Source organism: Diospyros lotus, chromosome 9 (assembly GCF_014633365.1).
Source record: "Diospyros lotus cultivar Yz01 chromosome 9, ASM1463336v1, whole genome shotgun sequence".
Taxonomy (NCBI): Eukaryota; Viridiplantae; Streptophyta; class Magnoliopsida; order Ericales; family Ebenaceae; genus Diospyros; species Diospyros lotus.
Window position 1 is genome coordinate 36,504,752 of NC_068346.1, and position 27,980 is coordinate 36,532,731.

At 37.8% G+C, this 27,980-nt stretch overlaps 1 protein-coding gene across 3 annotated transcripts; it reads left to right on the forward strand.

Annotated features, from left to right (window-relative positions):
• Window positions 1–1,482: 1,482 nt before the first annotated feature.
• On the forward strand, window positions 1,483–27,663 carry LOC127810550 (ATP-dependent DNA helicase Q-like 4A). 3 transcript variants are annotated; one of them, XM_052350088.1, is made up of 26 exons: window positions 1,483–1,664; window positions 1,898–2,188; window positions 2,273–2,437; window positions 2,798–2,855; window positions 17,730–18,107; window positions 18,481–18,654; window positions 18,781–18,911; window positions 19,106–19,481; window positions 19,641–19,772; window positions 20,160–20,246; window positions 20,351–20,478; window positions 21,953–22,073; window positions 22,161–22,312; window positions 22,782–22,917; window positions 23,822–23,945; window positions 24,016–24,086; window positions 24,212–24,280; window positions 24,374–24,502; window positions 24,599–24,757; window positions 24,894–24,974; window positions 25,062–25,223; window positions 25,371–25,426; window positions 26,568–26,694; window positions 26,773–26,867; window positions 27,078–27,155; window positions 27,233–27,663. In XM_052350088.1, exons 2-26 carry the CDS (start codon window positions 2,166–2,168, stop codon window positions 27,597–27,599), a joined length of 3,579 nt encoding a protein of 1,192 aa, XP_052206048.1. In that variant the 5' UTR covers window positions 1,483–1,664; window positions 1,898–2,165; the 3' UTR covers window positions 27,600–27,663. The 3 variants fall into 3 exon arrangements, 2 of the variants coding, with proteins under 2 accessions (XP_052206048.1, XP_052206049.1); XM_052350089.1 differs by having other exon boundaries at window positions 2,063–2,188; XR_008025487.1 differs by lacking the exons at window positions 26,773–26,867; window positions 27,078–27,155; window positions 27,233–27,663 and having other exon boundaries at window positions 25,062–25,228; window positions 26,568–26,650.
• The last annotated feature ends 317 nt before the right edge of the window (window positions 27,664–27,980 follow it).

Genomic DNA, 27,980 nt, shown 5'->3' on the forward strand with positions numbered 1-27,980 from the left:
TCGTTTGGAGGAGTAATTTTATCTGCTATTTAATGTGTAAGATATATTTTTTTAATTTTTAAATATTTATCTGTTGTATTTAATAAATTGAATAATTTATTTTTTGATGCATTGGAACTGCATGTATTCAATAAATTGAATGTAAGATATTGAATTAACACTAAATCATCATCGATCATATTTATTTGTTGTTTAATGTGTAAGATATATATATATTTTTTAACTCCTTAATATTTACATGCTATATTTAGATGCTAGAAGGAGCTTGAAATTTTTTTGGTTTGACAAATAGGTTCCAAAGACAGTCCACTCGTTTGGAAGGGTAATTTTATATGTTGTTTAATGTGTAAGATATATTTTTTTATTTTTTAATTGCTAAATATTTATTTGTTGTATTCGATAAATTGAATAATTTATTTTTTGATGCATTGGAACCTCCACCAAAAAATATTTATCTGTTGGGTTTCTAAATATTTATATGTTGTATTCAATAAATTGAATAATTTATTTTTTGATGTATTGAAATTGCTGTATTTAATAAATTGAATAAATCATAACTAAATAATTATATATTTTATTTAATCACTATATGTTGTATTCAGATGCCATAAGGAGCTTGAATTTTTTTTTGTTTGACAAATAGTGTTCCACTCGTTTGGAGGGGTAATTTTATCTATTATTTAATGTGTAAGATATATTTTTTTATTTCTTAATTCTTAAATATTTATCTATTGATTTAATAAATTGAATAACTTATTTTTTTATGCATTGGAACTGTTATTTTGGTGCATTGAAACTTCTTGTATTTAATAAGTTTAAATAAATTATTTTTTGATGCATTGGAATTGCTATATTCAATAAATTGAATAATTCAATTTTTAGTGCATTGAAACTTGTTGTATTTAATAAGTTGAATAAAATATTATTGAATAATTTATTTTTTGGTGCAATGAAACCTATTATATTTAATAAATTAAATAATTAATTTTTTGATTTAGTGCGTTGAAACTTGTTGTATTTAATAAATTAAATAAAATATTATTGAATAATTTATTTTTTAGTACATTGAAACTTGCTATATTCAATAAACCTGCTACATTGAAACTTGTTAAATAATTAATATAAGCAGAGTAATAGCTTGGGGAAAAAATAAATAAATCAGCACAGTTTAGGCGGGAAATTGGGCAAGTCAACTCTTAACAGGAACTATCCTACTTTTATATATATAAAGATTATCGACAAAACTATTTTAGTTGAATATGGATGACAGGGAAAGAGCCACGACCCAACCCGCAACCACCGCAAGATGTATTTTTATCGAACTTTTGAGTGTAAGTATAATTTATCCTAATTTTTTTGATTTTTTTTGATTATTGGTTAGATCAGTTTAATTAAAACATAATTAACTCAATTACGGGTCCTTCGTTCACGGGGTAAATAAATATGCAGAAACCAGCCCGCCAACAATTGCCGCGTTTGGATTTGAAACCCTCACTCTCGTTCTCTCCGCCGCAGACCAAGGAACAGTATCCACCACCGCCGCTCATCGTCGCTGGTCGGTTAATCTATACGTATTTTCTCCGGCATCATTGAAGTCTTCACTTGTATTGTTACTTCCAGGCATTTGACTATTTCGAATCCCATAAGAAGGGGCTACAGCTCAGGTGCACAATCCGACTAACCCATTCAATCCAATCAGCGTTTGTTCTTTCATTGAATACAACATAGATTTACTTTTTTGTTGTTTGTCGGGAATTTCATTTCGCATTCGGGAGGTGTCCTTTCGACATCTTGCTTGCTTCTAGGGTTATACCGCAAAGTTGTTTATTTGTTTCTTTGCCCATTAACTGATAAATACGATATCCGATAGTTATGTGTTGTCGTTGCCGTTTTCTAGGTGAGCTTTTTCTGCGAGATGATTGTTCTATTTTGCCGAGAATGGAAGTTATCTAACGCAGTGAATCGTGAAACGTGATTACGTTGGGCGAATCGTGATTTCTATATGGCAAGGAAAAAAAGTTTTAATGGCAGGATAATTTGCGACATTTCCTCTTAACTGCAGGATATTTTATCCTTATGTACCTACAAGGGGGCATCATACTCTGCATGTTACTGTTTCCTGTAAGTGGGGACCCATAAGCAGCACTAGGCAAATATGTTAATCAATGTCGAAGAGAAATCACACCAGGCAAGGCTATAATTCTTTCCCTAATTATTCGATCCATATTTGTTTTACATATTTTGACTTTCCAATTTGGAGGTTGATGTGCAGTGGAAGTAATTTAGCCGGAGCTTCTAAAAATGGCGAAGAATCTCCCAAAGTTAACTGGTTACAACATGCTAATGCTCACGATAGCTTTTCAAACCAAAATAAGTTCTTGAGCTCAAACTTTCTTTACTCATTGGCAACACAAAAACCCTGTATCATAAGTGAAAGGTAGGCGACTCATATTTAGTATCTAAATTACTTGTTGCATTATTTTCATCGAACATGATATAGATATTTTGCTGATCCCCGAGCACCTTTCCTTGTTGCAATTTATTTAATGCATGCCGACCTGATATAGGTAATCTGGAGAAGAACTTAATCAGATAAAATGTTGTTTATACTAATAGGTTGGCCCATTTTATACACGCTGACTGTTATTTTTTGGTAAAAGTGCACTTCTGCAGATTTGAGATTCTGTTGTCTATTGCTTGGATTGATAAATGTTATTTTTTATCAGTTCTTAGCAGAACTGGGAAATAATTTTACTTTTTGATCTTTTAATTATGCTCTTATCTCATTTTTTCTTAGGCCAATGGCTTGTTGGGTTCTGAATCTTCAAAATCTGCAGAGCGCCCAAGTTGAAAAGGTAATGGCATTCAGAAGATTTGAGTTCTAATTTACAATCAATCATTCCAGTTGATGACTAGTTATGATGTATACTTGTCTTACCATGTTAATTATAATAATTTTTTATTATTTTATTTTTTGTTTCACCGAAAATGTTGCTTTCAAGGAGGATTCTGTAATTTGTTGTGCAATTGCGCTCTCTAGCTCTCCCTCTCTCTCATATTTGTTTGGGGTGTGGCTTGAAATAATCTCTTTCCATTGTTTCTCTTGATTTGCTCTTAGCCATAATCTCTTAGTGTATATATTATATATTTTTCTACTAATGTAAAGGAAGAATATGAGCTTAGTTTTGCTGTGTCCAAAATTATTGGTGTATGGGTTACTGTGAAGTTAAACAAGCATCTTTGGCATTGGAGAAACTGAGGAGGCCTGGGCAAAGAATGAGGCAGCTTGACTAGATAGGGAGAGTGGAAGTATGGTAAATGTTATGTCCTTGTAATAGACAGAGCACTCCAATTTATGTAGGATATTTGTAAAATCCAGTGATCGGTCTTCTCAAGCATAAGACAAAATCTGCAGCCCATAGACAAAAATAAGCTTATTAGGAAAATTATTATTATTATTATTATTATTAGAAGAAGAAGAAGAAGAAGAAGAAGAAGCCTTAATCTTACTAGTTGCGGCCTGGTATATGGATTTTACCTCACCAATCATCTCTACTAATGGTCATATCTTCAAGATAAAGCCCATGCGTGATTAAGCTTATTAGGAATAAAATTGTCCCTGGAGGATAACACACTCTTACTTCATCAAGTCCTATCGTTAACAATGCTTTCTTAACATAGCTAGTAATTGGTTTAACTTGCAAATTCTTCCTATCCTAGTCAAACTGGTTGAAGGTATTGCGCATTCCTTTGATCAATGTCTTTGTCAAGCCCGAGGGCATTATTGTAATAAATCATATAGAGGCAGTAGCATGTGTACTTAGCGGTTATCGCTTGAGTTGATTGTACCTATTCAATTACGCCTAATGAGCTGAGGGTGTTAGCCTATAAAAGGCATTGTAAAGAGGACGGGAACTATCAATCAAAGTATTTGGTTATTTCTTTATAAAATTCTCTCCCTCTATTCTCTCTACAACAACAACAACATATCCAGCCTTTATCCCACTATGTGGGGTCGGCTACATGAATTCTAGACTTCCATGTATTTCTATCTTTTGTCATATCTTTATTGAGATCCATACACTTCATATCAAACTTTAATGTCTGCCTTAAAGTCTTCTTAGGTCTGCCTCTACCTCTTTTTTTGATTAATTGTTCCATTTCATCAACTCTCCTCACAGGAGCGTCTCTTGGTCTCCTTCTCACATGACCAAACCATCTTAGTCTAGTCTCTCTCTTCTTTCAAATTCTCCTTCCAGTTCTTTCTGATCTACGACTTTCCAGAATTATCCAAGCCTTTGATTTGAGGCTTGACATTTTGGTATTTGATCAAGTGATCCTCGATGTCGCTTCCACGATCGAGACAAGGTGAATTTTGGTCGGTTAGTGTAGTAGGTGGAAGATTTGATTGAGCAATGGCGGAAGGAACAAGACTCAAGCAATTGGAGCATAGGATGGAAGCTTTGGAGTTTGGAATGACACAAACGCATGAAGCTATTACTCAGAGTAGGGAAGATGTAACTGCAATTAGAGATGGAATGCAGGAGGAATTGGCTGCATCTCGTGAGAATATGCAGCATGAATTGGAAAGACATAGGGAAGCTATGGATCAGTATGGTCAAAGGATCAACAACATGTTTAATATGTTGTCGTTTCTGCCACAATTTCGTTTGCCATTGGAATTTCCTCCTCGATCAGTAGCTGAACCGAACTCAGCCGGATCAGGCATACTTCCGAGGCCTTTGAGAGGGACGAATACAGAGGGAATGCAAGAGATGGGGCCAAGTGTCCAAGTAAGGGATCTCAACCCCCAAGTCAATAATCACACCCCAATGCCACGGTTGGAGATACTGTTGTTTGATGGATCCAGGCCAAGATGGTGGATCCGACAGTGTGAGTGTTTCTTTCAATTCTACAACGTGGTTGAGTGATAGGGAATTACATTGGCAAATCCTATCTCAATGATACGACTGACTTGTGGTTTAGATCCAAAGGGATCGGGGTACGGTGGATTGACTTTGCGGAGGAGTTGTGTAAGAGGTTTGGAGAAAAGAACATGGCGGATGTAATAGAAGAGTTCAATAAACTCAAGCAAGAAGGGACTGTCACAAAGTATTTGGAGAAGTTTGAGGAGTTAGGAGCCTTAATGTGGAATGCTCAACCAACCCTTACTGAGCAATACTTTGTGTCCAGCTTTCTTAGTGGACTTAAGGACGAGTTGAGATCAATGGTTAAAATGTTGATGCCAGCTATTGTGAGATAGGTAACAGAGAAGGCCAGACTATAAGAGTTAACTCTGGAGGCTATTTATAAGAGAAACATGGTTCCCACCTAAATGATTCCACTCATTAGCCTACCTGCTAGTGGAAACTCTATGGCTATGAGAGTAGGAATGACTTTAGGCTTGCAAAGAGGGAATCAACAGGCCCTGACAATCAGAAACCCCATGATGGAGCAGAGGAGGCAGCTGGGGTTGTGCTATAAATGTGGGGACTGTTACAGCCCAAGCCATCAATATCGAAGGCAATTGTTGAATATGGAAGGGGCTGATGAAGAGAAGGTAGATAGAGAGGAGGAAGAGGACAGTGGGGAGGTTGAGGAGGAAACCCATGAAGATGACCTCGGGGATGAGGAGGGAGAAATCTCATTCCATGCACTTAAGGGGGGGACCTGTAGGTAAAATCATTAAAGTGGAGGGACGAGTAGGGATGAGGAAGATCATGGTCCTGATTGACAGTGGCAACACTCACAGCTTCCTCAATGAAGCAATTGCCATTGAATTGGGGTGCAAACTCACGACTACTACCCCCCGTTTCAGTAACAGTGGCTAACTAAAGTAAGATATATAGCTACTATAAGAGTGTGGATGGATGAAGTAGGGGCATGAATTCTCTACAGACCCAAGGATTTTGGAACTAGGAGGCTGTGATGTGGTCCTAGGGGTGGACTGGATGAGGACGGTAAGCCCCCTAACATTCGACTTCAACAAATTGGAAGTCACTTTGGACATAAAAGGGAAGAAATTGACATTGAGTGGCAGCTTGGAGTCAGGGGAATGTAAGGTGATTACGGGCAAAAGGCTACAAAGGCTGCTATCTAAACGGAAGGGGCAAATATCTCAAATGTTCTCCATTCGAGCCATGGAGGTGGATGAGGAAGAACAAGAAGGTCCTACAGCCACTGACTTCTTTGTAAAGGTAACATACCCCATTGATTTACATCCCTTACTCTTGAAATTCAAGGAATTGTTTGTTGAGCCACAAACCCTACCCCCAAACAAACCTTTTAACCATTCAATTCCCTTGAAACCCAATTCATAACCAGTTAATATCTGGGTTTACTGTTACCCACCTAGCCAGGAGGCTAAAATTGAAAAGCAAGTAAAGAGCATGCTCATTGCTTCAATAATTTAGCCCAGGCAGAGCCCTTTGCATCTCCCGTACTTATTGTCAAAAAGGACGGTACTTGGCGTTTTTGCATAGACTACAGACAGCTTAATGACCTCACCCCGAATAACAAATTCCCCATTCCCTTGATTGAGGACCTCCTAGATGAACTAAAAGGGGTTGCTATCTTTACTAAACTTGATCTACGTGCAGGGTATCATCAAATTAGGATGAACCTTGCAGGCATACCTAAAACGACCTTCAAAACCCACTGAGGCCTATATGAGTTCAAGGTGATACCCTTTAGGCTCACCAATGCTCCAACCACCTTCTAGGCCCTAATGAATTGCTTGTTTACCCCTCACCTAAGGAAATTCCTACTTGTTTTCTTTGATGACATTTTGGTCTACAGTCCCAACTTGAAACAACACTTAACCCACCTTAAAACTACCTTTGAAATCCTGAAACCAACCAGCTATATGTGAAACTTTCAAAGTGTTCCTTTGCAAAGAAAGAGGTGGAATATTTAGGGTATATAATCTTGTGTCAAGGAGTTAGTACAAACCCAAAGAAAATTGCAGTCATGTTGGAATGGCCTAGGCCCTCATCTATCAGGGAGCTAAGGGGATTCCTAGGGTTGATCGGGTACTACAAGAGGTTTATACAACATTATGGGGGTAATCAGTAAGCCCTTAACCGAACTACTTAAGAAGGACAACTTTAAGTGGAATCCCCAAGTGGAGGTTGCCTTTCTCACACTTAAGAGGGCAATGACACAAGCCTCGGTTTTGGCCCTACCTGATTTCTCTAAGCCATTCGTGATCGAAACTGATGTATGTGACAATGGGGTGGGGGCAATGTTAATGCAAGAGGGGAAGCCTTTAGCCTATATCAGTCAGGCATTGGTTGCGAGGCACCTAGGCATGAGCGTGTATGAGGAGGAGTTGCTAGCTATGATCATAGCAATAGACAAGTGGAGGCACTACTTGGAGGGAGCCTAATTTATCATAAGGATAGACCAATTGCAGAGAAATGGGGTGTCAAAAGTCCAGGAAAGGCAAAGAGAATGTAGAGGCAGATGCCTTATTGAGAAGAGAAGAAGAAGGGGTTTGTAAGGCTATTACAACAATGGTGCCCGATTGGGTAAAAGACTTAACTGATAGCTATGATAAATCAAAATGGATTAAGTCCTTGCAAGCTCAATTGACAATTAGACTTGCTAGTGCTCAAGGGTATTCAATCTCCAATGGTTTGTTCAAATTTAAAGGAGGATTGGTGGTGGGGGAATGACAGGGAATTGAAATCCAAGATATTACAAACACTACATAGCTCCCCTACGGGAGGACATTTGGGGGTAGGGCAACTTACTATAGAGTAAGGCAGCTGATTTATTTGCCAGGGCTTAAAAAAGAGGTGATGGATTTTATGCTAGCTTGCATGACTTGCCAACCCTGCAAGCATGAACAAGTGGCATACTTGGGGTTGTTATAGCCACTTGTTATCCTTGAACAAGCATGGGAGGAGATTTCTATGGACTTTATTAAAGGCCTTCTCAAGTCTGAAGGCAGGGACATGATCCTGGTAGTGGTTGACAAGCTGACGAAGTTTGCTCACTTCATCAGCCTCACACACTCCTTCACAGCTCAGGAAGTTGCTAGGGTGTTTCTTGACTAAGTGGCTAAAATACATGGAATCCCTAAATCCATCGTATCAGATCGAGATAAGGTATTCACTAGTCATTTATGGCAAGAACTGAAACAAGGAAAAACTAAAATGCTTGATTGATGAATTCTCGGTAAATACAGCTACATATATACACATGAGTCCCTTATCTTATCTCCTATATTTTAGGATAAGATTTGGGATTTTTTATCTCTTAAAGATTAGGAATAAATCAAACTTAAAATACAAATTTCAAACTTAAAATATAAACTTGAAATACAACAATAATCTACAAGGATAATTCCTTTATTTTAACTTTTTAATCTTCTTGATTTAACTTTCAAATCTTCCTTATTTCATCCAACACTTCCTCTCAAGCTTAGGAATAGATAGAAGTCATTCCAAGCTTGGCTATTAGAGATTCGAACCCTGGCCTCACCATAGCTTTTGTGAACACATTCGTAATTTGATCAGTGGTTGGAATATAGGATAGAATTATCCTTCCTTCCTCAACTTCTTGCTTTATAAAATTCCTGTCTATCCTTACATGCTTCATACGATCATGTTGTACAGGATTTTTCACCATACTAATAGCAGATTTACTGTCACTGTATACCCTTGTAGGTTGAGTCAAAAGTATTCTTAGGTCCTCCATTAACCTTTCTAGCTAAATTACTTCACAAATTCCTTGTGCTATTGCTTGGAACTTTGCCTCAGCACTGCTACGAGCCACCATTGATTGTTTTTTACTTCTCCAAGTCATAGTATTGCCCCATACTTCGGTGCAATAACTAGTTGTTGACCTACTGTCCTCAATAGAGCTTGCCCAATCTGCATTAAAAAAAACCTTCAATTCCTCATTCTTTGGTCTTTTTAAGCATCAACCCTTTTCCAAGTGTCCCCTTTAAGTATCCAAGCACATGAAATACAACATTCATATGCTTCTTTGTAGGTGCATGCATGTATTGACTGATCTTGCTTACTGCATATGTTATGTCTGGCTTGGTAAAAGACAAATAGATCAAACCTGCCCACTAGCCTTTGGTATCTCTCTCTTTCAACCGGGATATCATCATCCTTTACCTCAAATTTTCAGCCTTTGTCTAATGGAGTTCCAGCTGGCTTACAGGTTAATATCCCTGTATCCTTGAGTAAATCCATGGTATGTTTCCTTTGAGAAATAAACAAACCTTCCTTGCTTGTAGCTACCTCCATTCCTAGGAAGTACTTCATAAGGCCAAGGTCTTTCACTTCAAGCTCGGATCTCAATTGCTCCTTTAGTATCTTGATATTTTTCTCATCATCACCTGTTACAATTGTTAGACTGGGAAGTGCCATGGCACACACTAAGAGGGGGGGTGAATTGGATAATTTAAAAATTTAATTGAACTTGTAAAATTTTTTGATACAAATTAAGGTTTTAGTGATTTAAAAACGTAAAGCATATAAAATGACAAATGTAAGTTTGCAAAGATAAATAAGTGAACTAAGTGAGGAATAATGAAATGCTTGGAAAGATAAATAGATCAAAGAACGCAAGCACAAAAGAACACAAGGAATTATAGTGGTTCGGCTTAACCCAAGTCTAATCCACTACCTTAGCTTCTCACTAAGGATTTTGCAAACAATCCACTAAAACCTCGTATCACTTCGGATAAGCCTTCTAGCACCAAGTTAGGAAATACAACCTCTTGCTTTCAAGCAAGCCCTCTAGCAATACAAGCTAGGAAAAACAATCTCTTGCTTTCAAGCAAGCCCTCTAGCAATACAAGCTAGGAAAAACAAGAAAGATACAAAAGAGAGTTTCTAAGAGTATATCCTCTTAGTTACAATGACTCTCAATAAATATACAAGGCTTGAATCAAATGAAACAAATTTAGAACAAAGCCTTTTGAGAGAAAAGTTGAAGCACAAATGTAAATCGAGAAGTATGAAATAATCCTTAAGCTCACTTCACTTCATTCCCATCCATTAGCCTCTTCTTGGTCATCAATGAGTTGTATATATAGGCATCCAAAAAGATTGAAAAAGAAACTAGCTGTTTGAGACCGTTGGGATTTGAAAAAACTAGCTGTTGTGCTTTCTGCGAAAGAAACTTAGTCGACAGATGAAAATGGTTAGTCGACAGAATCAAGCAAAAATAACAAACTTAGTCGACGGAGAAAATAAGTTGGTCGACCAAGTCATAAAGACAACAAGGCACTTAGTCGACCAAGACAAAAATGCACATGGCAGTTAGTCGACTAAGGGTACCCATCTGTCGACAGACTCAAAGAGTTAGTCGACCAAGTCATATTAAAAGCACTGTCAGTCGACTAAGGTTTAAGGTTAGTCGATCAAGACCATAACATATATACTGTTAGTCGACCAATGCTTATAGTTAGTCGACCAAGGCACAAACAAACACACTGTTAGTCGACAGATCTCATAGGTTTAGTCGACCAAGCAAGAGCAAATTCAATCCAATACATTACAACATATTTACATTTCTTTAGTTTAAGTAAATGTCCTCATTTTCCTTAATTTATATTTTACCTTCCATTTACTTTAATACATAAATGTAAATAACAAAGTACTCCCCATTTGGATTCAATAAAAATATCAAAAAAATCAAAATCCATAAGAATAAGAAAGTAGAATTTGGGTTTTAGTACAAACTTATGATTTTGCTATTTTATCACCTCCAAGATATACACTTTCTATTTCTTGAAAAATTCGTTAAAAATCATTTTATCACTAATGGATGTTAGCTATTTAAATACCGGGAGTTAGTTTTCTAAAAAGAAAACATTTTCATATAGGTCTCCTTATAAGGTGCTAACCTTCCAGACTTGGAAAAAATATGACTTTGAAATCTCAATATTTGAAATTCATTTGGTTTTCATTCTCACAAAGAAATACTTGATATTGAAAGTGATTTATGTTGAAAACCACAACCTTGACTCATGACTTAGAGATTAAACAAAATATATTTTTCATCATCAGAACTAATATACAAAAAGTACAACAACAACAATTATATCATCAACATAGACAATTAGTATAGATTTTCTTCCACTTTCAATGGCTTTGATAAACAAAGTATGATTAGCCTATCCTTGTTTATACCCAAGCCGAATTAAGGTAAGTCTGAATTTCTTGAACCATGCTCTAGATGACTGTTTCAATTCATATAATGATTTCTTCAGTTTACAAACCTTCCTTTTGTAGCCCATTTCATCTTCAAAGCCTGGTGGAATTTTCATGTAGATCTCCTCATCTAAGTCCCCATTAAGAAATGCATTTTTTATGTCAAATTGATACAAAGACCAATCCAAATTAATAGTAATTGAGAGTATTACTCGAATAGACTTGAGTTTGGCAACTGGGGCAAAGGTCTTTTCATAGTCGATCCCATGGGTTTGTATGAACCCTTGTGCCACCAATCTAGCCTTACACCTCTCAATACTACCATCTGCCTTATGCTTAATGGTAAACACTCATTTGCATCTCACAACCCTCTTATCTGGAGGTAATTCAATAAGATCCCAAGTATGGTTTGAAATTAAGGCCTTCATTTCCTCCATAGCAGCTGCCTTCCATTTTGAATCTTCCATAGCTCCTTGAATATTTTTAGGGATTTCAGCATTGTCAAGTTTTGCAATAAATGCTCTAAGTTGAGGAGACAATTTTGCATAAGTAATTGGACAGAGAATACTTTGGATATTTAACACATGATCTTACACCCTTTCGGAGAGCTATGGGAACTGCCCAGTCTAGCCCATCATCTGAAATATCACTGCTGTTAATTTTTGGTTGATCCTCGGTTTCTTCCATTAATGCAGTCTCATTCCCTGTTAAATCAGCATCTGCTTTATTGTCCTTTGATAGACCGTCATCAAGAGAAGATGATTGACCCTGCTGGGCTTAATATGGACCTTTAGGTCTTCGAGAATACACAAACCAAGGAGGATTGGTAGGTTTTTGGGCTGGAGACTGAGGAGATAGAGAGGCTGGAGATTGATGAGACATAGGCTGCACATTTTTAGGGCTTGGTTTTGGGCTTGGTTGCTGAATAGAAGGCTCAAAATCTGCCAGCATATTATTAGGGATTAATTCTCCCCCTTGAGAAAGTGCTGGTAGAGGTAGAGGAAATGGTGTTGGTGTAGGAAGTAGAAGAGAATCAGTGGTATTGGTGGGAGAATCAGTGTTTGGATAATAAGAAAAATCCTCATAAAAGGTAACATTAGAGGAGATATAGACCCGCTTACCGATTGGACAATAACATTTGTATTCCTTTTGTGAAGGAGGGTAGCCAATAAAAATACACTTGAGGGCTTTTGGATCTAACTTTGTTCGAGACACATTGTGGTTGTGAACATACACAACACACTCGAAAACTTTGGGCTCAAGGGAAGGAAAGAAAGATACATTTGGATGAGAGCCACAAAGGGTTTCAAGAGGGATTTGGAATTTGAGTGTTTTGAAAGGGAGGCGGTTTATCAAATATGCAGCCATAAGAATGGCATCTCCCCAATATGAATGAGGCACATGAGTAGTGAACATCATAGCTCTTGCCACTTCTAAAAGATGTCGATTTTTCCGTTCGGCCACACCATTTTGTTGTGGTGTGTAAGGGCAAGAACTTTGATGCATAATACCATGTTCAAGTAAGTAGTTGGTCAAATCATGGGAAAAAAATTCACGACTATTGTCAGTTTGAAGAATATGGATGGAGGTTTGAAACATATTCAAAATAAATTTGTGAAATCTTTTGAATATGCCTCTTGCTTTTGATTTATCTTTCATAAGATATGCCCAACATGCCCTAGAATGCTCATCAATACAAGTGATAAACCACCTTGAACCTGAAAGATTAGGATGTTTAGAAGGTCCCCAAATGTTACTATGGATTAAGTGAAATGGTGTGGAAGGCTTATAAGATTGAGTGGGATGATGTGCTCTTGATTGTTTTGCAAGAGTGCATTGTTCACAAGAAAAACACTGATTTTTATTGATAAAAAACTGAGAATACAAAGATCTAAGATATGGAAAGCTAGGGTGTCCTAACCGTTTGTGCCATAACATAACCTTGGCCTTTGTGGTAATAGTTAGGACTGTTTTATTGAAAGGAGATGAGTTTGTAGTATTCTTCGTCAACCAGTAGAGTCCATCTTTTGCTTCAGCACTGCCAATCATCCTCCCTAATGCTTGGTCCTGAAATATACAACAAGATGGAAGAAATATCACTCTACAATCCATATCTTTAGTAATCCTACTCACTGATAAGAGATTATAATTTAACCCAAGCACATATAACACTGATTTTAGTTTCAGATTCAAGATACAAACATTCTCACGACCCATAGTAGGGGATACTGTACCATTAGCCATTGAAATATCAACTGAATAGTCTGAATTTTTATAGGGAGTATATTCAGTCATATATTTTGTAGAACATGACATATGATCGGATGCCCCTGTATCTATTATCCAAGTGTCCTTAGGAAGTCTTCGTGACATCAAAGAAAGATAGGGATTACCTTGCAAGGCCATGGAAGTAGTGGGCTGATGTGTACAGGAACTAGCAGCATTGGTACCTTGATCTAGCAGCTGATAAAGAGTCTGAATTTGTCCATTTGACAGATTTAAATATGTCTTATTTCCTTCTTCACTAGGTGCCTCGGCAACATAGACTGATTGAACATTTTCTCGTTTGTTTCTAAGCTTCTAGTTGATAGGTTTGCCATGTATCTTCCAACAAGTATCTTTGGTGTGATATGGCCTTTTACAGTGATCACACCAAGGTTTTTCCTTCCTTGATCCCTTTAAGAAATTTTCTCCCTATCTAACAGTTGCTAGAGTAGAAGAATTATGGTTAGTAATACTTGGATCATTAGGTTGATGCATCATTACCTTCCTTCGAATCTCTTCTCTTCTTACGTCGGCAAAAACTTCCCTAAGAGATGGTAGAGGTTTTGTCCCTAAAATCCGACCTCTTACTTCATCCAAATCCGAATTTAATCCATGAAGGAAATCAAATATTCTGTCCTTTTCAATCATCTTATAATACCTGTTGCTATCAGCCTTACATTCCCAATCTATAGTATGAAATAAATATATTTCATGCCATAACTCAACCAATACATTAAAATAATCAGTAACACTCATGTTACCTTGCCTTGTAGTCCTAATGGCTGATCTTATTTCAAAACTTTGAGAGGAGTTCTCTAGGTCAGAATACATCTCCCGGACTGAATCCCAAATCTCTTTGGCGGTTTTGTGAAATAGATAAGTCCTCCCAAGTCTGGGCTCCATTGAATTAATCAACCATGCCATTATGGTTGAATTTTCTGCTTCTCAAGTGCCATAGGTGGCTAAATCGGTTGGAGTAGGAATATCCCTTGTGAGGTAGCCGGATTTGCCTTTCCCTTTTATCACCAATAACACGGATTGAAATCACTCCCTAAAATTACTACCATTTAACTTTTGATGAGTAATTTGATTGGAATGATTATCGATTGATCTGGTTGATAGATTCTGGGAAGAAAGGGCTGGAACCGGAAGAGGAAGAGGATTTGGAGAGCTTGTGGCAAAAACTTCAGTTAGGGTAGGGTTTTGGTGATTATTGGCCATGATTTTTGAGAAAGGAAAAGAACAGCGGAAAGCTTCAGGATTTTCTATTGAGCTTGTTAGAGTATCTCACAGCCTTCCACTCTATTCTCTCAACCCAACCAGCTCCCTAACTAACTCAAGAATATACTGATAACAGAGAACATAAAAGAAACAACACAACCACAGAAAACAACAAGATTTATCCTGGTTCGGTCTTGAAATCCAAGACCTACATCCAGACTGCTTAGGAGCCACTGAAATCCACTATCTTGAACACCCAAGGATGATTACAACGAGAACTTAATCCCTTCCGCCCATATACATTGAAAGCTATAGGTAGAGATGGCAAACGGGCCGGGCCAAATCAGCCCGCTTAAAAACGGGCCAGCAGATTGCGGGCCCCAGCTCGGCCCTACACGGGCTCGCGAGCCAAACAGGCCCGCCCAATTTTTTTTTGTTTGATACCATTTTTGGCCCAGAGGCAGGTGGCGTGAGCGAGAGAAGGCGAGGGGCGAGATTGAGAGCAAGGGGTGCGGGCGACAAAGGGCGAGCGAGGGCGACTGAGGGGCGAGGGCGAGGGGCGAGGGCGCGGGCGAGCGCGAGAGCGAGGGGCGCGGGCGAGGGCGAGCTAGAGCGAGGGGCGAGGGCGAGCCAGAGCGAGGGGCGCGGGCGAGGGCGAGGGCGAGGTGAGTGCGAGGGCGAGACGAGGGCGAGGGCGAGGGCGACAGAGGGCGAGGCAGAGGGTGAGGGCGAGGGCGAGGGCGAGAGGCGAGGCTAAGGGGGGGGGGGGTTTGTGGCCGATTAGCGGGCCAGCCCGGCCCGCCACCATTTGGCCCGCCGAGCCAAGTGGGCCGGGCCAAATCGGCCCGGCCTTAAATGGGCCAGCAAAATGCTGGCCCTAGCCCGGTCTCGGGCCGGGCCTCAACGGGCCAGCTCGTCGGGCCGGGCCCATTTTGCCATCTCTAGCTATAGGGAAAATAGGGAACACAAGCTAAGAACCAGCCACTCCCAACCTCTCGCACTCAATCCCAAATCAAGACAGTAAACCGAAAACAATACTTCACGATTTCTGGCACACTAAGACTCTCTCTCTTACAAACCTATCCACAACCCCTATTTATAGGATATAGGGGTGGCGGAGCACAAGATATAAAACTAACTAACCGCCTAACAGTATAACTGATTCATAAGGCTGGCTGCCTTCTTCTAGAAACAGACCTTCTAGAAGAACAATTAATTCTAACGCTAAAACAGGAAATAGAGTATGCAGCAATACAAAGTACATGATTTACATTTTATCTAATCTAATACAAATGTTACAACAGAGCCTAAGCTCTGATACCATGAAACAAGCAGAAACTAAAATGCTTGATTGATGAATTCTCGGTAAATATAGCTGCATATATACACATGAGTCCCTTATCTTATCTCTTATATTTTAGGATAAGATTTGGGATTCTTTATCTCCTAAAGACTAGGAATAAATCAAACTTAAAATGCAAATTTCAAACTTAAAATATAAACTTGAAATACAACAATAATCTACAAGGATAATTCCTTTATTTTAACTTTTGAATCTTCCTTATTTCGTCCAACAAGAACTATTCAAGAGCCTAGGGGTAGGGTTGCATATGTCAATTGCATACCATCCTGTCACAAATGGGCAGATCGAGAGGGTCAACCAGTGCCTAGAATCATATTTGAGATGTATGTATTTTGCAAGGCCTAAGAGCTAGGGTAGATGGCTATCTCTAGCACAGTGGTGGTATAACACAAGCTACCACAGCTCAATCAAGAAAAGCCCATTTGAAGCACTGTTTGGGTTTAAGATCCCTGCATTACTAGCAGTAATAGACTGCCAGAAAGCACAAACCATTGTAGGGAAGTACTTAAAAAGTCGGCGGGAGATGCTAACTCTACTCAAGAAAGAATTGACTACAGCTAGAAATAGAATGAAACAAACTGCTGATCATAGGAGGAGTGACCAGAGTTTCAATGTAGGAGACCGGGTCTTTCTGAAGGTTAAGAGATTCCTGCAGCATACGTTTTCTGCAACACCCCCATCCAAGCTAAGCCTAAAATATTTTGGACCTTATCTTATAACTGAAAGGGTGGGCAAAGTGGCCTACAAGCTACAGTTGCCTAAGGGATTTGAGAGCCACCTTGTGTTCCATGTGTCCCTCCTAAAGAAGTCTATGGAACCTAATGCTACTGTCAGCCCTGATTTGTTGCTAGTGGATGAAGATGTGGAAGTAGACGTGGAATCGAAGCTATCATAGATAGAAGGGTCATTCATCAGGGGCCCCTACCCCTCATTCAAGTTTTGGTCCAGTGGTCTCACTTGCACTCAAAGAATTCCACTTGGGAATACCTCCCACAACTATTGAAACAGTTTTCATAGGCTACTCAACTACTTACCTTCCTTGGGGACAAAGAAGATTCTAAGGGGAGGGGATTGTCACGAGCCTGAGGACATTATTGTAATAAATCCTGTGGAGGCTGTAGCATGTGTACTTAGCGGTCACCGCTTGAGTTGATTGTACCTATTTGGTTATGCCTAATGAGTCGAGGGTGTTAGCCTATAAAAGGCATTGTAAAGAGGATGGGAACTATCAATCAAAGTATTCGGTTCTTTCCCTCTCTTCTCTCTCTTCTTTCAAATTCTCCCTCCAATTCTCTTTGATCTATGACTTTCTAGAATTGTCCAAGCCTCTGATCCGAGGCTTGACACCATTGAGCCCCAACATCCCAAATACCCATGGTGCAAATGACCTGAATTTTTTATGCCCAGCCTTGTCTCCTTGCATAGGCATAGTCAGGAGTTAGGAAATTCCAGTTAAGAAATTTCTATGGAAGACTGGTTCTACCACAAGTGGTTCTGCCCCGCAAACTTTCTCTGCATGGTGAGATATTTGGAGTTACCTCTTGTTGCTCAATAATATTACTTTTCTGGATCAATTACTTAAAATTTGACTTGTTTATCTTGGATGAGTTATATTTTGGCTTACAATTTAGATAAAGATCATTGTTTATATTGCTGGTTTTGTGGTTTTTTGTCTGGTATTGATTTGGATTACCTTTTGGCAGGCTTGGCAAGCTCTTTCAAGCCTTCAGTTGTCTCGCCGGAACCATGTAAAACCCCAGAAAGGTGTACCAGTTGTTAATGCTAATGCTAATCCATCACAGGCTGCCAATAAAACTGCTCAAGAAAACAACTTTTCAGGAAAATTGCAAACTCATGAGAACGTAAGTGGAATACATGCCAAAATTGGTGTGCCTGCAAGGCGTCCGGGCATTTCTTTTCCTATACATCCAATTAATGTAGCTGAAACTGAGGTTGCAAGGAGAGAAAGTGAGGAGTATACTACAAATGGAATATCGAGGAATCAAATGACACATACAATCCAAGGCAAAGGTCCAGGGGACGTTTCTCCGGATTGTATTAATGATGATGACATACTTGGGGTAGGTAATTATTTGGCTTACGAGACAGATGAATGATTTTTTTGGCCCAAAACTGGTAGGTTAAGTAAACTTGTAAATATTCGTTCAAATTAGCCTCCTGAATATAGAGTCAACTAAATTCACTTGATTTTGCCTACTTCGGCCATTTTACTGAATTACTATAAAGTTAGGATAGAACATTACATCTCTTGAGGATGGATGTAAGATTTACCATTGATTACTTATTTGTGTTATTTTTGGGTCAGTTAAAGGTTTCTGTATTTACCTAGCTGACCTTCCTTTTATCTGAAGGATACTTTGTAATGTATTTTGGTATATACAAGTGTGGCTTGTTGTGTCTATTATGTGTCTCACCATCAACTTTTTGCTTCAGAATATTGATGTGGACCAAATTGTTATGGAACATTACCAATCATCTGGCACACCAAAGCCATCTATTTCAGAGCTTCCACCAATTACACCAACTGTAGGTAAAAATAATGTTGCAAGATATGAGGAGACGTGCTTGCCGCCAGAATTGTGCTTGAAGTGTGAACATGGTTCTATGGTATAAAATGGGTTTTCCATCTTATTTTTTCAATTAAAAAGAATTGCTGTCTTTTCTATTTTGATATCCTCTCAAATTGCTGCCATGATTCTATGTCTGAACCTCCGATTCTTGATACTGATGCAGCTGGGACTTTGTACAGAAGCCTCAAATCATTTACAAGATATGAAGGACCGTTTAATTGCCATATCAAATGAGCTTCTTGACAATGTCGATGACCTAAGTTCATCTCAGATAGAGAAGCTTCGTAATGATAGGTCCCGCTTCTCCTCCCACTCCTTTTGTGTTCTGTTATGTTTTTGTTCTTTTTCGCCCATTTTGATAGGAAAAACTAAATTCATGGAAGGTTTCTGTCCCTTTCTACATATACTATATTTAGCACATGCTATTAACCTCTGAAGATTAAAAACTATCATATTCCTCTTATGCTTCTTTTCTATTTTGCTGTTAGATTGCAGCTGAATAAGCAGATTCAACAGCTTGAGAAGTATCTTCGTTCTACTTTGGTTGATGAGGAAAGACAAAAATCACATCTTTCTGCTTCCACTGCCCCTCCTAGGGCTAGTCAATACGAAACTCCTCCAACCTTTCCATTCAGGGTTGATTCAGTGAGATATGATGCCCAGTCTCATGTCATAAATCGGGTGGATGGAAATGATGGGTGGGATTTTTCTTCAGTTTCATTTCCTTCTGCAGATAGGTTTGGTGCTTCCTCTCCCGTAGAAAGGGAACCATATATTCGGAAGTATGTTGAGATCAATTACATTGAAGGTTCAAGTGACAAGAAGTGGAGCAGTCGGGATTTCCCTTGGACAAAAGAGCTGGAGGTGCAGCATTTTCATTATCACAAATTATTTATTTTTTTTCTTTTTCTCTTATTTATTCTTTCATGAATCTATTGGTTAAGCTTTTTCATTGCTCAGACATGAAAAATACAACGTTCAATATCTGATCTACACGGATCATTTTGCTTTTTTCCTGCTCAGGCGAATAACAAGAGAGTATTTGGCAATCACTCATTTCGTCCCAATCAGAGGGAGGTGATCAATGCTACTATTAGTGGGCATGATGTTTTTGTTTTAATGCCAACTGGAGGAGGAAAAAGCCTGACATATCAGGTTAATATTTTTCTCTAATATTCTCAGGGAAGGTTCTTTCATGATAAGACTATATTCTGATTGTTGGTAGCAACTATATGGTTTTTATATTAGCAGAAAAGTTTAGTCAGGGCATAACTTTATAATGGTTTTCTATGCATTTATGGTTTCATGATATATTGTTAATGGTTTATGCTGAACTCTTGGAGAAGCAATTTCACTTGGTGTTTATCTTAAGAACGCAAACTTTATACTTCTCAAAGTTGCAGTATTTGCCATTGTTTGTTATGCCCTTTTTATCGACAATGTTAAGGAACTTGCCTGTATTAAATTACTATAGGTTTTTTCTTCTGTTTGAAAGTTACAGTTTTTGGTATTGGGCATCTTGTGAATACTGTTCTCTTGCAGCTCCCTGCTCTTATTTGTTCAGGAATAACATTGGTGGTTTCTCCTCTTGTCTCACTTATCCAAGACCAAATAATGCATCTGTTGCAGGTACAATTTGGTAGAATATTAATCTACTAGACATTTTGTTTTCATAAGATATCTTATTTAAACTTCAGTTATTCTTATTCTTATTATTTTGAGTTGCATTATAGGCTAACATCCCTGCTGCTTACTTAAGTGCCAATATGGAGTGGACTGAACAACAGGAGATTCTTAGAGAGCTTTGCTCAGATTATAGCAAATACAAATTTTTATATGTCACACCCGAGAAAGTTGCCAAGTAAGTGTTGGGCTTATATGTCATAATATGTTTCTATAAGATATGACATACATTTAATTTTTCAAATTACTTCAAATCTCATTAAAGATCATAATTTTAGATTAGCATGATTTTTAAGATTGACAGAGAAAATGATGCTTCAATTATTGTGAGATGCTCAATATATGTCACAATTGGTTTCAAAGCCAGATGTTGATCAGAATGGTGATGATGGGGCATGTTATGAGTCAGCACTTGTCTTGTCCCACTAAATTCTTGTCATAGTGGTGATGAGGAGGGAAGTAAAGATGATCAATACATTAACAATTTGAGAGCTTTGATTGAACATAACTTGATCTTTGTGACTGTTCCTAGTTAATTTAGCTTGAAGTTTGATGCAATTTATGGCTTCTTTGATGGGTAGTTGAGCTTGAAACAGCAAATGCCAAGTTACTTGGGAGCAGCTCGGTTCATGGAACAAATTTCTTAAGTTTTCCAGCCATTTGTCGTCATTAAACAGTAAATAGATTTACCAACCATGCTATGCCACATAGATTTTAATTTTGGGATTGTTATTTTTATTGTTATCTAACTTAATCTAGTGTTACATGTTTGGCCACTTGAAAATCAGCTATACATTTTCTGACATATTCGATGTGGTGTGAAATGTGAATTTCCCACCATGGCAATTTTCAGATCATCAATGCATTCAACATGTCGGGTAGAGAAAATCTATATTTTTGGATTTTGTTTCTTATCAGAACATAAAAATCTTTATACATGTTTGAAATAATAACTGCTTCATTTGCTAAACGTATAATTTTATTCCATTCTATTGAAATATTAATGAAGTGTACACATTCTATGTGTTTAAAAAAAGTGAGAAGTGATGAAAACCCTAACCATTAACCTTGCAAAATCTGTTACTGTAGCAAAATAAAAGTTCAAGCATTTCAGAATGACAAATCTAGGAAGTTTCGAGGAGTAGGGCATATTAGGAACAAATTCATATTTTTATTGGTTGGCTCCTATGTTATTTATTTATTCATTTTCTCTGAACTTCTTACTCTACACATTGTATATGCATGGCTGAAAGTGTCTAAAGCACAACCAGGTACAAAAAATTAACAAAGCTAAGGACACAATGAACTCATCCTGTACGTGCTAATGTGCTAGTACATATTTGATATGTTTGGTCTGATTGGGGTGCAAACATATTTTTCTGCAAGCATTTTTCTATGGATACACATGATTGTGCATTGAAATGAATGGCAATTTGGCTTATTTTTTTTTGTTCCTTTGGTTTTGCTGGAAATAATGGTAATTCAAATGGTATAAACTTACTATGTTTGACTGTGAGTTATAATAAGAAAAATAGTCTTTCTGCAAAACTTCCAACTCAAAGTATGGACACTCGGCAAAATATTAGATGCAGCAGTAATGTGTTCATCTATGTGAGTGTAAAATATACCAAGGGTATACTATCTGAGTGCAGGAGTGACGTTTTGCTGCGACATTTGGAGAGACTTCATGCTCGTGAATCACTTACTCGAATTGTTATTGATGAAGCTCATTGTGTGAGCCAATGGGGACATGATTTCAGACCGGACTATCAGGTTTTTAGCTTTTTAGAACTTTTAAACTAGCCATTTCAGATTGTATATCTTTAGTTGATGCTAAATTATTTGCTATGTTGGTTTTAGGGTCTTGGTATCTTGAAACAGAAATTTCCAAATACACCAGTGTTGGCTCTGACTGCAACGGCCACTGCTAGTGTCAAAGAAGATGTAGTCCAAGCTCTTGGTCTTATTAACTGCATTGTTTTTCGGCAAAGTTTCAACCGTCCAAATTTATGGTAAGTGTTGCATATAGATATATACCATTGGTCAACGTTGAATTGCCCCCCCCTCCCAGGTATTATTTCTCAGCGTTCTGTATATGAGCCTCTTCAAACGGGAGTTATTGCTATTGATTCAATGATTCCTATAGGATGTGGTCAACGAGAATTAATTATTGGGGATAGACAGACCGGTAAAACAGCACTAGCCACAGATAGAATTCTTAATCAACAAGGACAAAATGTAATATGTGTTTATGTAACTACTGGTCAAAAAGCATCTTTTGTGGCTCAGGTAGTAACTACTTTCCAGGAAAGAGGAGCAGTGGAATACACTATTGTAGTAGCCGACATGGTGGATTTTCCTGCTGCTACATTACAATATCTCACTCCTTATACAGGAGCAGCTTTAGCTCAATATTTTATGTACTGTGAATGACATACTTTAATCATTTATGATGATCCTTCCCTTTTTTGGACTTTGCAGGTTTTCTGTTCTTCCCAAGACAAAAAAATGTGTGGAAGACATTGACAAGTTCATTAAAGAAAATCATTTTGATGAATGTGGAATTATTTATTGTCTCTCAAGAATGGACTGTGAAAAAGTTGCTGAAAAGTTACAGGTTCATCCTTTGGCAGCTGCATCAAGAAAATGAACCTTGTTGACATAACTTATATATACTAATAGTGAACTTATTGTGTGTTGCAGCAAGAAAATAGATATCATTTATGATATTTCTTTTCTTGCTTGTAGCCTGACATACAAGTAGGAGATATTTGTGTTTGGATTTACTTGATAGGTCAAGCATTGTTCCTAGTGAAGGTAGTAATTGTGAATTCATTTGAAAATGAAAAAAAATGTCTTAAACTGCTTGAAAGATTAATCACTGCTGATTGGTCCTTGTCCATTCATTCTTCATATGACATGTTTTGGTATATTTAGGACCTGTTTGTGGGCATCAAAATTATATGATTTTTGTAAAGCTAGTTTCTTTTATTATGCACATAGCTTTTATCTAAGGCCATGTTGTGGTTCTTCCATATGAATTCTTGTTTTATATTGTTTTGGACTTGTATTTGTGCCTGGTCCCCTCTTATCTAATTTCCATGTTTCTTATATTGTTTCCACTGCCTTCCCGATATCCTTTCTCCTTCAATTCACATTCTGCAAAACTAAAGCTCCCTCTTACTGAAATTTTGAACTATGACCATTTTGCTACAACTGAATAACGGATCAGCATTAAAAAAGATGATTTCTCTCAGTGCCAATAGTTTAATTGAGCTTTTATGTGGGGCTTGTTTGGAAGCGACATAACTTTTATATGATGATGAATTAGAAGAATGAATTGTCAAAACTCATAGTGCCTTGAGATAGCTTGAGTTATAGCACTTACAGTACTCGATTTCCTTTGGTTTCAGATCTTGCTAAGAAGCAGCTTGAACATATACAAATTGGTTATGGATTTAGAAAGAGATATTGCCTGAATAATATTTTTTGATTGCTTATGAAAGTGATTTATTTTTCAGGAATGCGGACATAAAGCAGCTTTTTACCATGGGAGTATGGATCCTGCTAAACGTGCTTTTGTCCAGAAACAGTGGAGCAAGGATGAGATTAATATTATATGTGCAACTGTGGCATTTGGGATGGGTATAGTTGATCATTGCTGTTGCTTGTTAATAAGCTGTTATAAGTTTATTTACTAACATAGTTTTTGCAGGTATTAACAAACCAGATGTTCGCTTTGTCATTCATCATTCTCTTCCTAAATCCATTGAAGGATACCATCAGGTACTTGCACAAAATGTGCAACTGCTATCAATTCCTGATTCTGTTAGTGACTTCTGATTAAGAAATACAATGGTTTCACAATACTACTGTTAATGACTCTTGTTTCCTTCCCCCTAATTCAACAGGAATGTGGTCGTGCTGGAAGAGATGGTCAGCGTTCTTCTTGTGTGTTGTATTATAGTTACAGTGATTATGTGCGTCATTCTATTGCTGCAGATATTGGCTTCTTATTTTTGGCTTTGCTTTTCTTCTCAACATTCCCCAACTCTGTTTACATTTTGCTGCAGATCAGAGTCAAGCATATGATTACTCAAGGAGCTACAGAGCAAAGTCCCTTCCCATCAGGATCTAGTCGTATGAATGTAGCTAATTCAGGAAGAATTGTGGAAACAAATACTGAAAATCTTCGAAGGATGGTGCTTGTCATAAACCTCACTCATTTGCTGCTGTAAAACTAAAACTTGTAGTGCAGATCAATTATTTCTTATTTTCTTTAACTTGACCCTTTTCAGGTCAGTTACTGTGAAAATGATGTCGATTGTCGACGACTCCTACAGCTTATTCATTTTGGGGAAAAATTTAATTCCGTCAACTGTAAGAGGACATGTGACAACTGTTCAAGAAACAAAAGCTTTATTGAGAAGGATGTTACAGAGATCGCAAAGCAATTGGTCTGGAATACCATATATCTCTTGAGTTAATTCCATTTATCTTATCTATTTTTCATGCTAAGATGCAGATAATTTGTGCATCTTAGTCCTAGATTAGGTTCACCTGACTCTTCTTTATATTCTCTATGATACTTAGGTAGAAGTAGTGACGTTAACGGGGCAGCGATTTTCATCATCTCATATTTTGGAAGTCTACAGGGGTTCCTTATGCCAATCTGTAATTTCTTTCAATTATATGCGTATTGTTTCTTCTTTTTCACCATTGTTATTGATGACCTTAATTTTTGCTTGTCTTAATTCCTAGGTCAAGAAACATGGACATAATTCTTTGAAACTGCATGGAGCTGGAAAACATCTGGCAAAGGGTGAAGCCTCCCGTATACTGCACCATCTTGTGTTTGAAGATTTCCTTGTGGAGGATGTTAAGAAAAGTGACATTTATGGATCCGTATCAGCTATTTTAAAGGCAAAGTGTGCCATGGCTTTATTTCTTTTTATAATTACCCTTTAATATGCAACTTTGTTACTGAAAGAAGCAAATATCTTTTTCTTATTTTATCGGGCTGGTTAACATGTATCTGAGAACTGCAGTTCTTGGAATTTTTATTTTCAGGTGAATGAGTCCAAGGCTTACAGTCTCTGCACAGGTCGTCAGCAAATTAAATTAAGGTTACCTTCCCGCGAATCTCTGACCTTTTTTCTTCTGTTATCACCATTTGTCAACACGTTTTCATTTTCCTGAAAGATGTGCTCAACTCCTTAACTTCATGTTTTTGTAGAACTTTTGAAGTATGATTATTTTCACACGCAGAAGATATATTATTTTATCATCAGCTTGTTTTTATGTTCCGCAGGGGCAAGTTAAGATGTTTTGCCTCCCAGCACCTTACCCTGATAACATATAGCAATTATACCCACTGCCATTTGCCTTCGTGTACTGTAGTCTTCATATTCACCTTGACACTCATCTCCTTTTTTTTTTTTTTGATAAAACTCATTTTGTTGTTTGGACCAGCTTATTTGAGAGAGTTTCAAATTCTTGTTTGTAATACTTTCCTTGCCCTTTTCAGCTGCCTCTCCCTATGGTCATCCCATTTAAGCCTAGCTTCCTGAAGCAGTTGGAATCTCTAGATTTTCGTTTTGTTCTTCCTACATTCCTTGATTTCCATATTACTTCAATAAAACTAGCACTAAAGAGAATAGTGCATCTCTGTCTGTCCCAAAATTGATTCCTTCTATTGCTCTTCGTTATAGAGGATAAACAAATTGTGAATGGATTGGATTCTCCATTCTTCCTCTCTGATCCCCCCGTTACGGAAGCCATAGCTATAGAACAGAACACGAGGTGCGATGATGACTCAACTTTCTCAATGTTAAAAAATTCTAGCCAATTCTTGTTTAGTAGGAATGCTGACCGACAAAACTCTTCTAACCAGTAACTTCAATCTTCCATGGGTGTCTTTATTTTCCAAAATCTTTTCCCCAATCTTTGTACCTAACATCACACTTTACTGTGCCCTCACCAAATTTAACACAGACCCAAGAGAGATTCTTCCATATATGGTGGTTTTGTTTTCTGTTTGATTTATATGCTAGAATCATGATAATATGGCCAACAATTTCAGCTGAATTATCAGTATTCAATGCTAATTTGTAATTTTGGTTGAATGGTTCTTTTAAGAGAGTGAAGCTTTATTGTATATTGGGGGTGACTTAAATTGCATCTGCTTGGTTATTAATCATGAAGACATTTTGCTCAACCGTCGGGCACAAAATTCTTGCTGATTCTGACATTCTGCACTTGTTGCAGATTGCTTTCCAGTACATCTAAACAGAGTAAAACCGAAGCAACACCAGGAAAAGGCTCGCTAACATCTGGGAGGCAAAGTCCACCACCAATGGAGACCCCTTCCCTACATCAACCTGACGTTGATTCTGTATGTTGGGAACCTTGGCGATCTCCTTCTTTCTACTCTCTAATTTGAACAATCATCTCAAACTTTTCATGTGCTCAGAACCTTTCAGCTAAACTCTATACTGCTCTGCGGAGGCTTAGAACCGCCCTTCTCAAGGAAGCTGGGGAAGGAGTTATGGCATACCATATATTTGGGTAAGTTCTTTTGTTTCTCTTGGAATGTGGCTGCCAGTGACGTTTTCTTTTTCTTTCTGACAGTTCCTTGTGATTTTTCTGACGATTCATGTTGGAAACTTCTTAGTTGTTTGCAGCTAGAATATTTGTTTGGGCTATTCCAGCATTTAGCGATTACAAACCATGTCCTGATGTAGTTGCTTTTTCTGTTTTGTTTTCTTATCGACTTAGGAATGCTACATTGCATCAGATTAGCAGGAGAATTCCCCGAACAAAGGAAGAACTTGTTGACATTCATGGCATCGGCAAGTAAGTTCTTAACTTCGCACTCACACTCATTAGCACCCAGCAAGCATTTGCTAACAAGCATGTTGGTTTAATCTCAGTGTGAAGGTGAACAAATATGGAGATAGGGTGTTGGAAACCATTGAAGCTACCGTCAAGGAACACCATAACAAGACCGATAAGAACAGCAGCGGCAGTAATGACAGTTCAGATTCAGGGAAGAGGAGAAGAGATGGGACCAAGGCTATGAATCCCAATTCCAGACCCGACGAGGACTTCATTGAAGGCACCGGGAAATCGAAGAAAAGGTTGTTGAAGAAGCCAAGCAAAAATTCTGATTCTTGCAACGACCCTGTATACGACTATGTAGATTTTGATTGCTCGAACTTCAATCTCGACGATAATCTCCCAGCTTCAATGGCTGATCAGAATGAGGGAAGACTGTTGCCCTCTTGGTGCAGGCCATGAAATTGATCCAAGTTACAGTCAAAGGTTCTGTATTCTTGTTAAGTTATCGATCATGTGTTTTCTCCTTCCTGTTCCATTAGTTTTCTTGACATTCTCTGCTTCTGTTTCCTCTCTCTTCTTGGAACATTGATTCTGCATCTTCATTGCCTCCAATTATCCAAGCGACTAACCTAAGTTCACTCTTTACAATTTGTCCTAGATTTTGTGAATAGGTAAGTTGAATAGATGATGACGATGGAGAACGGATACATAAGATATTGAAATTATTTTAAATTTAGTATGAATGACGAAAGATAACGGTTTAAATAGAACTAAATTGATTTTTGAATTAGATCAAATTTGATTGGATTATGGTTAAAATTTTTAGGAATCTTAGATTAA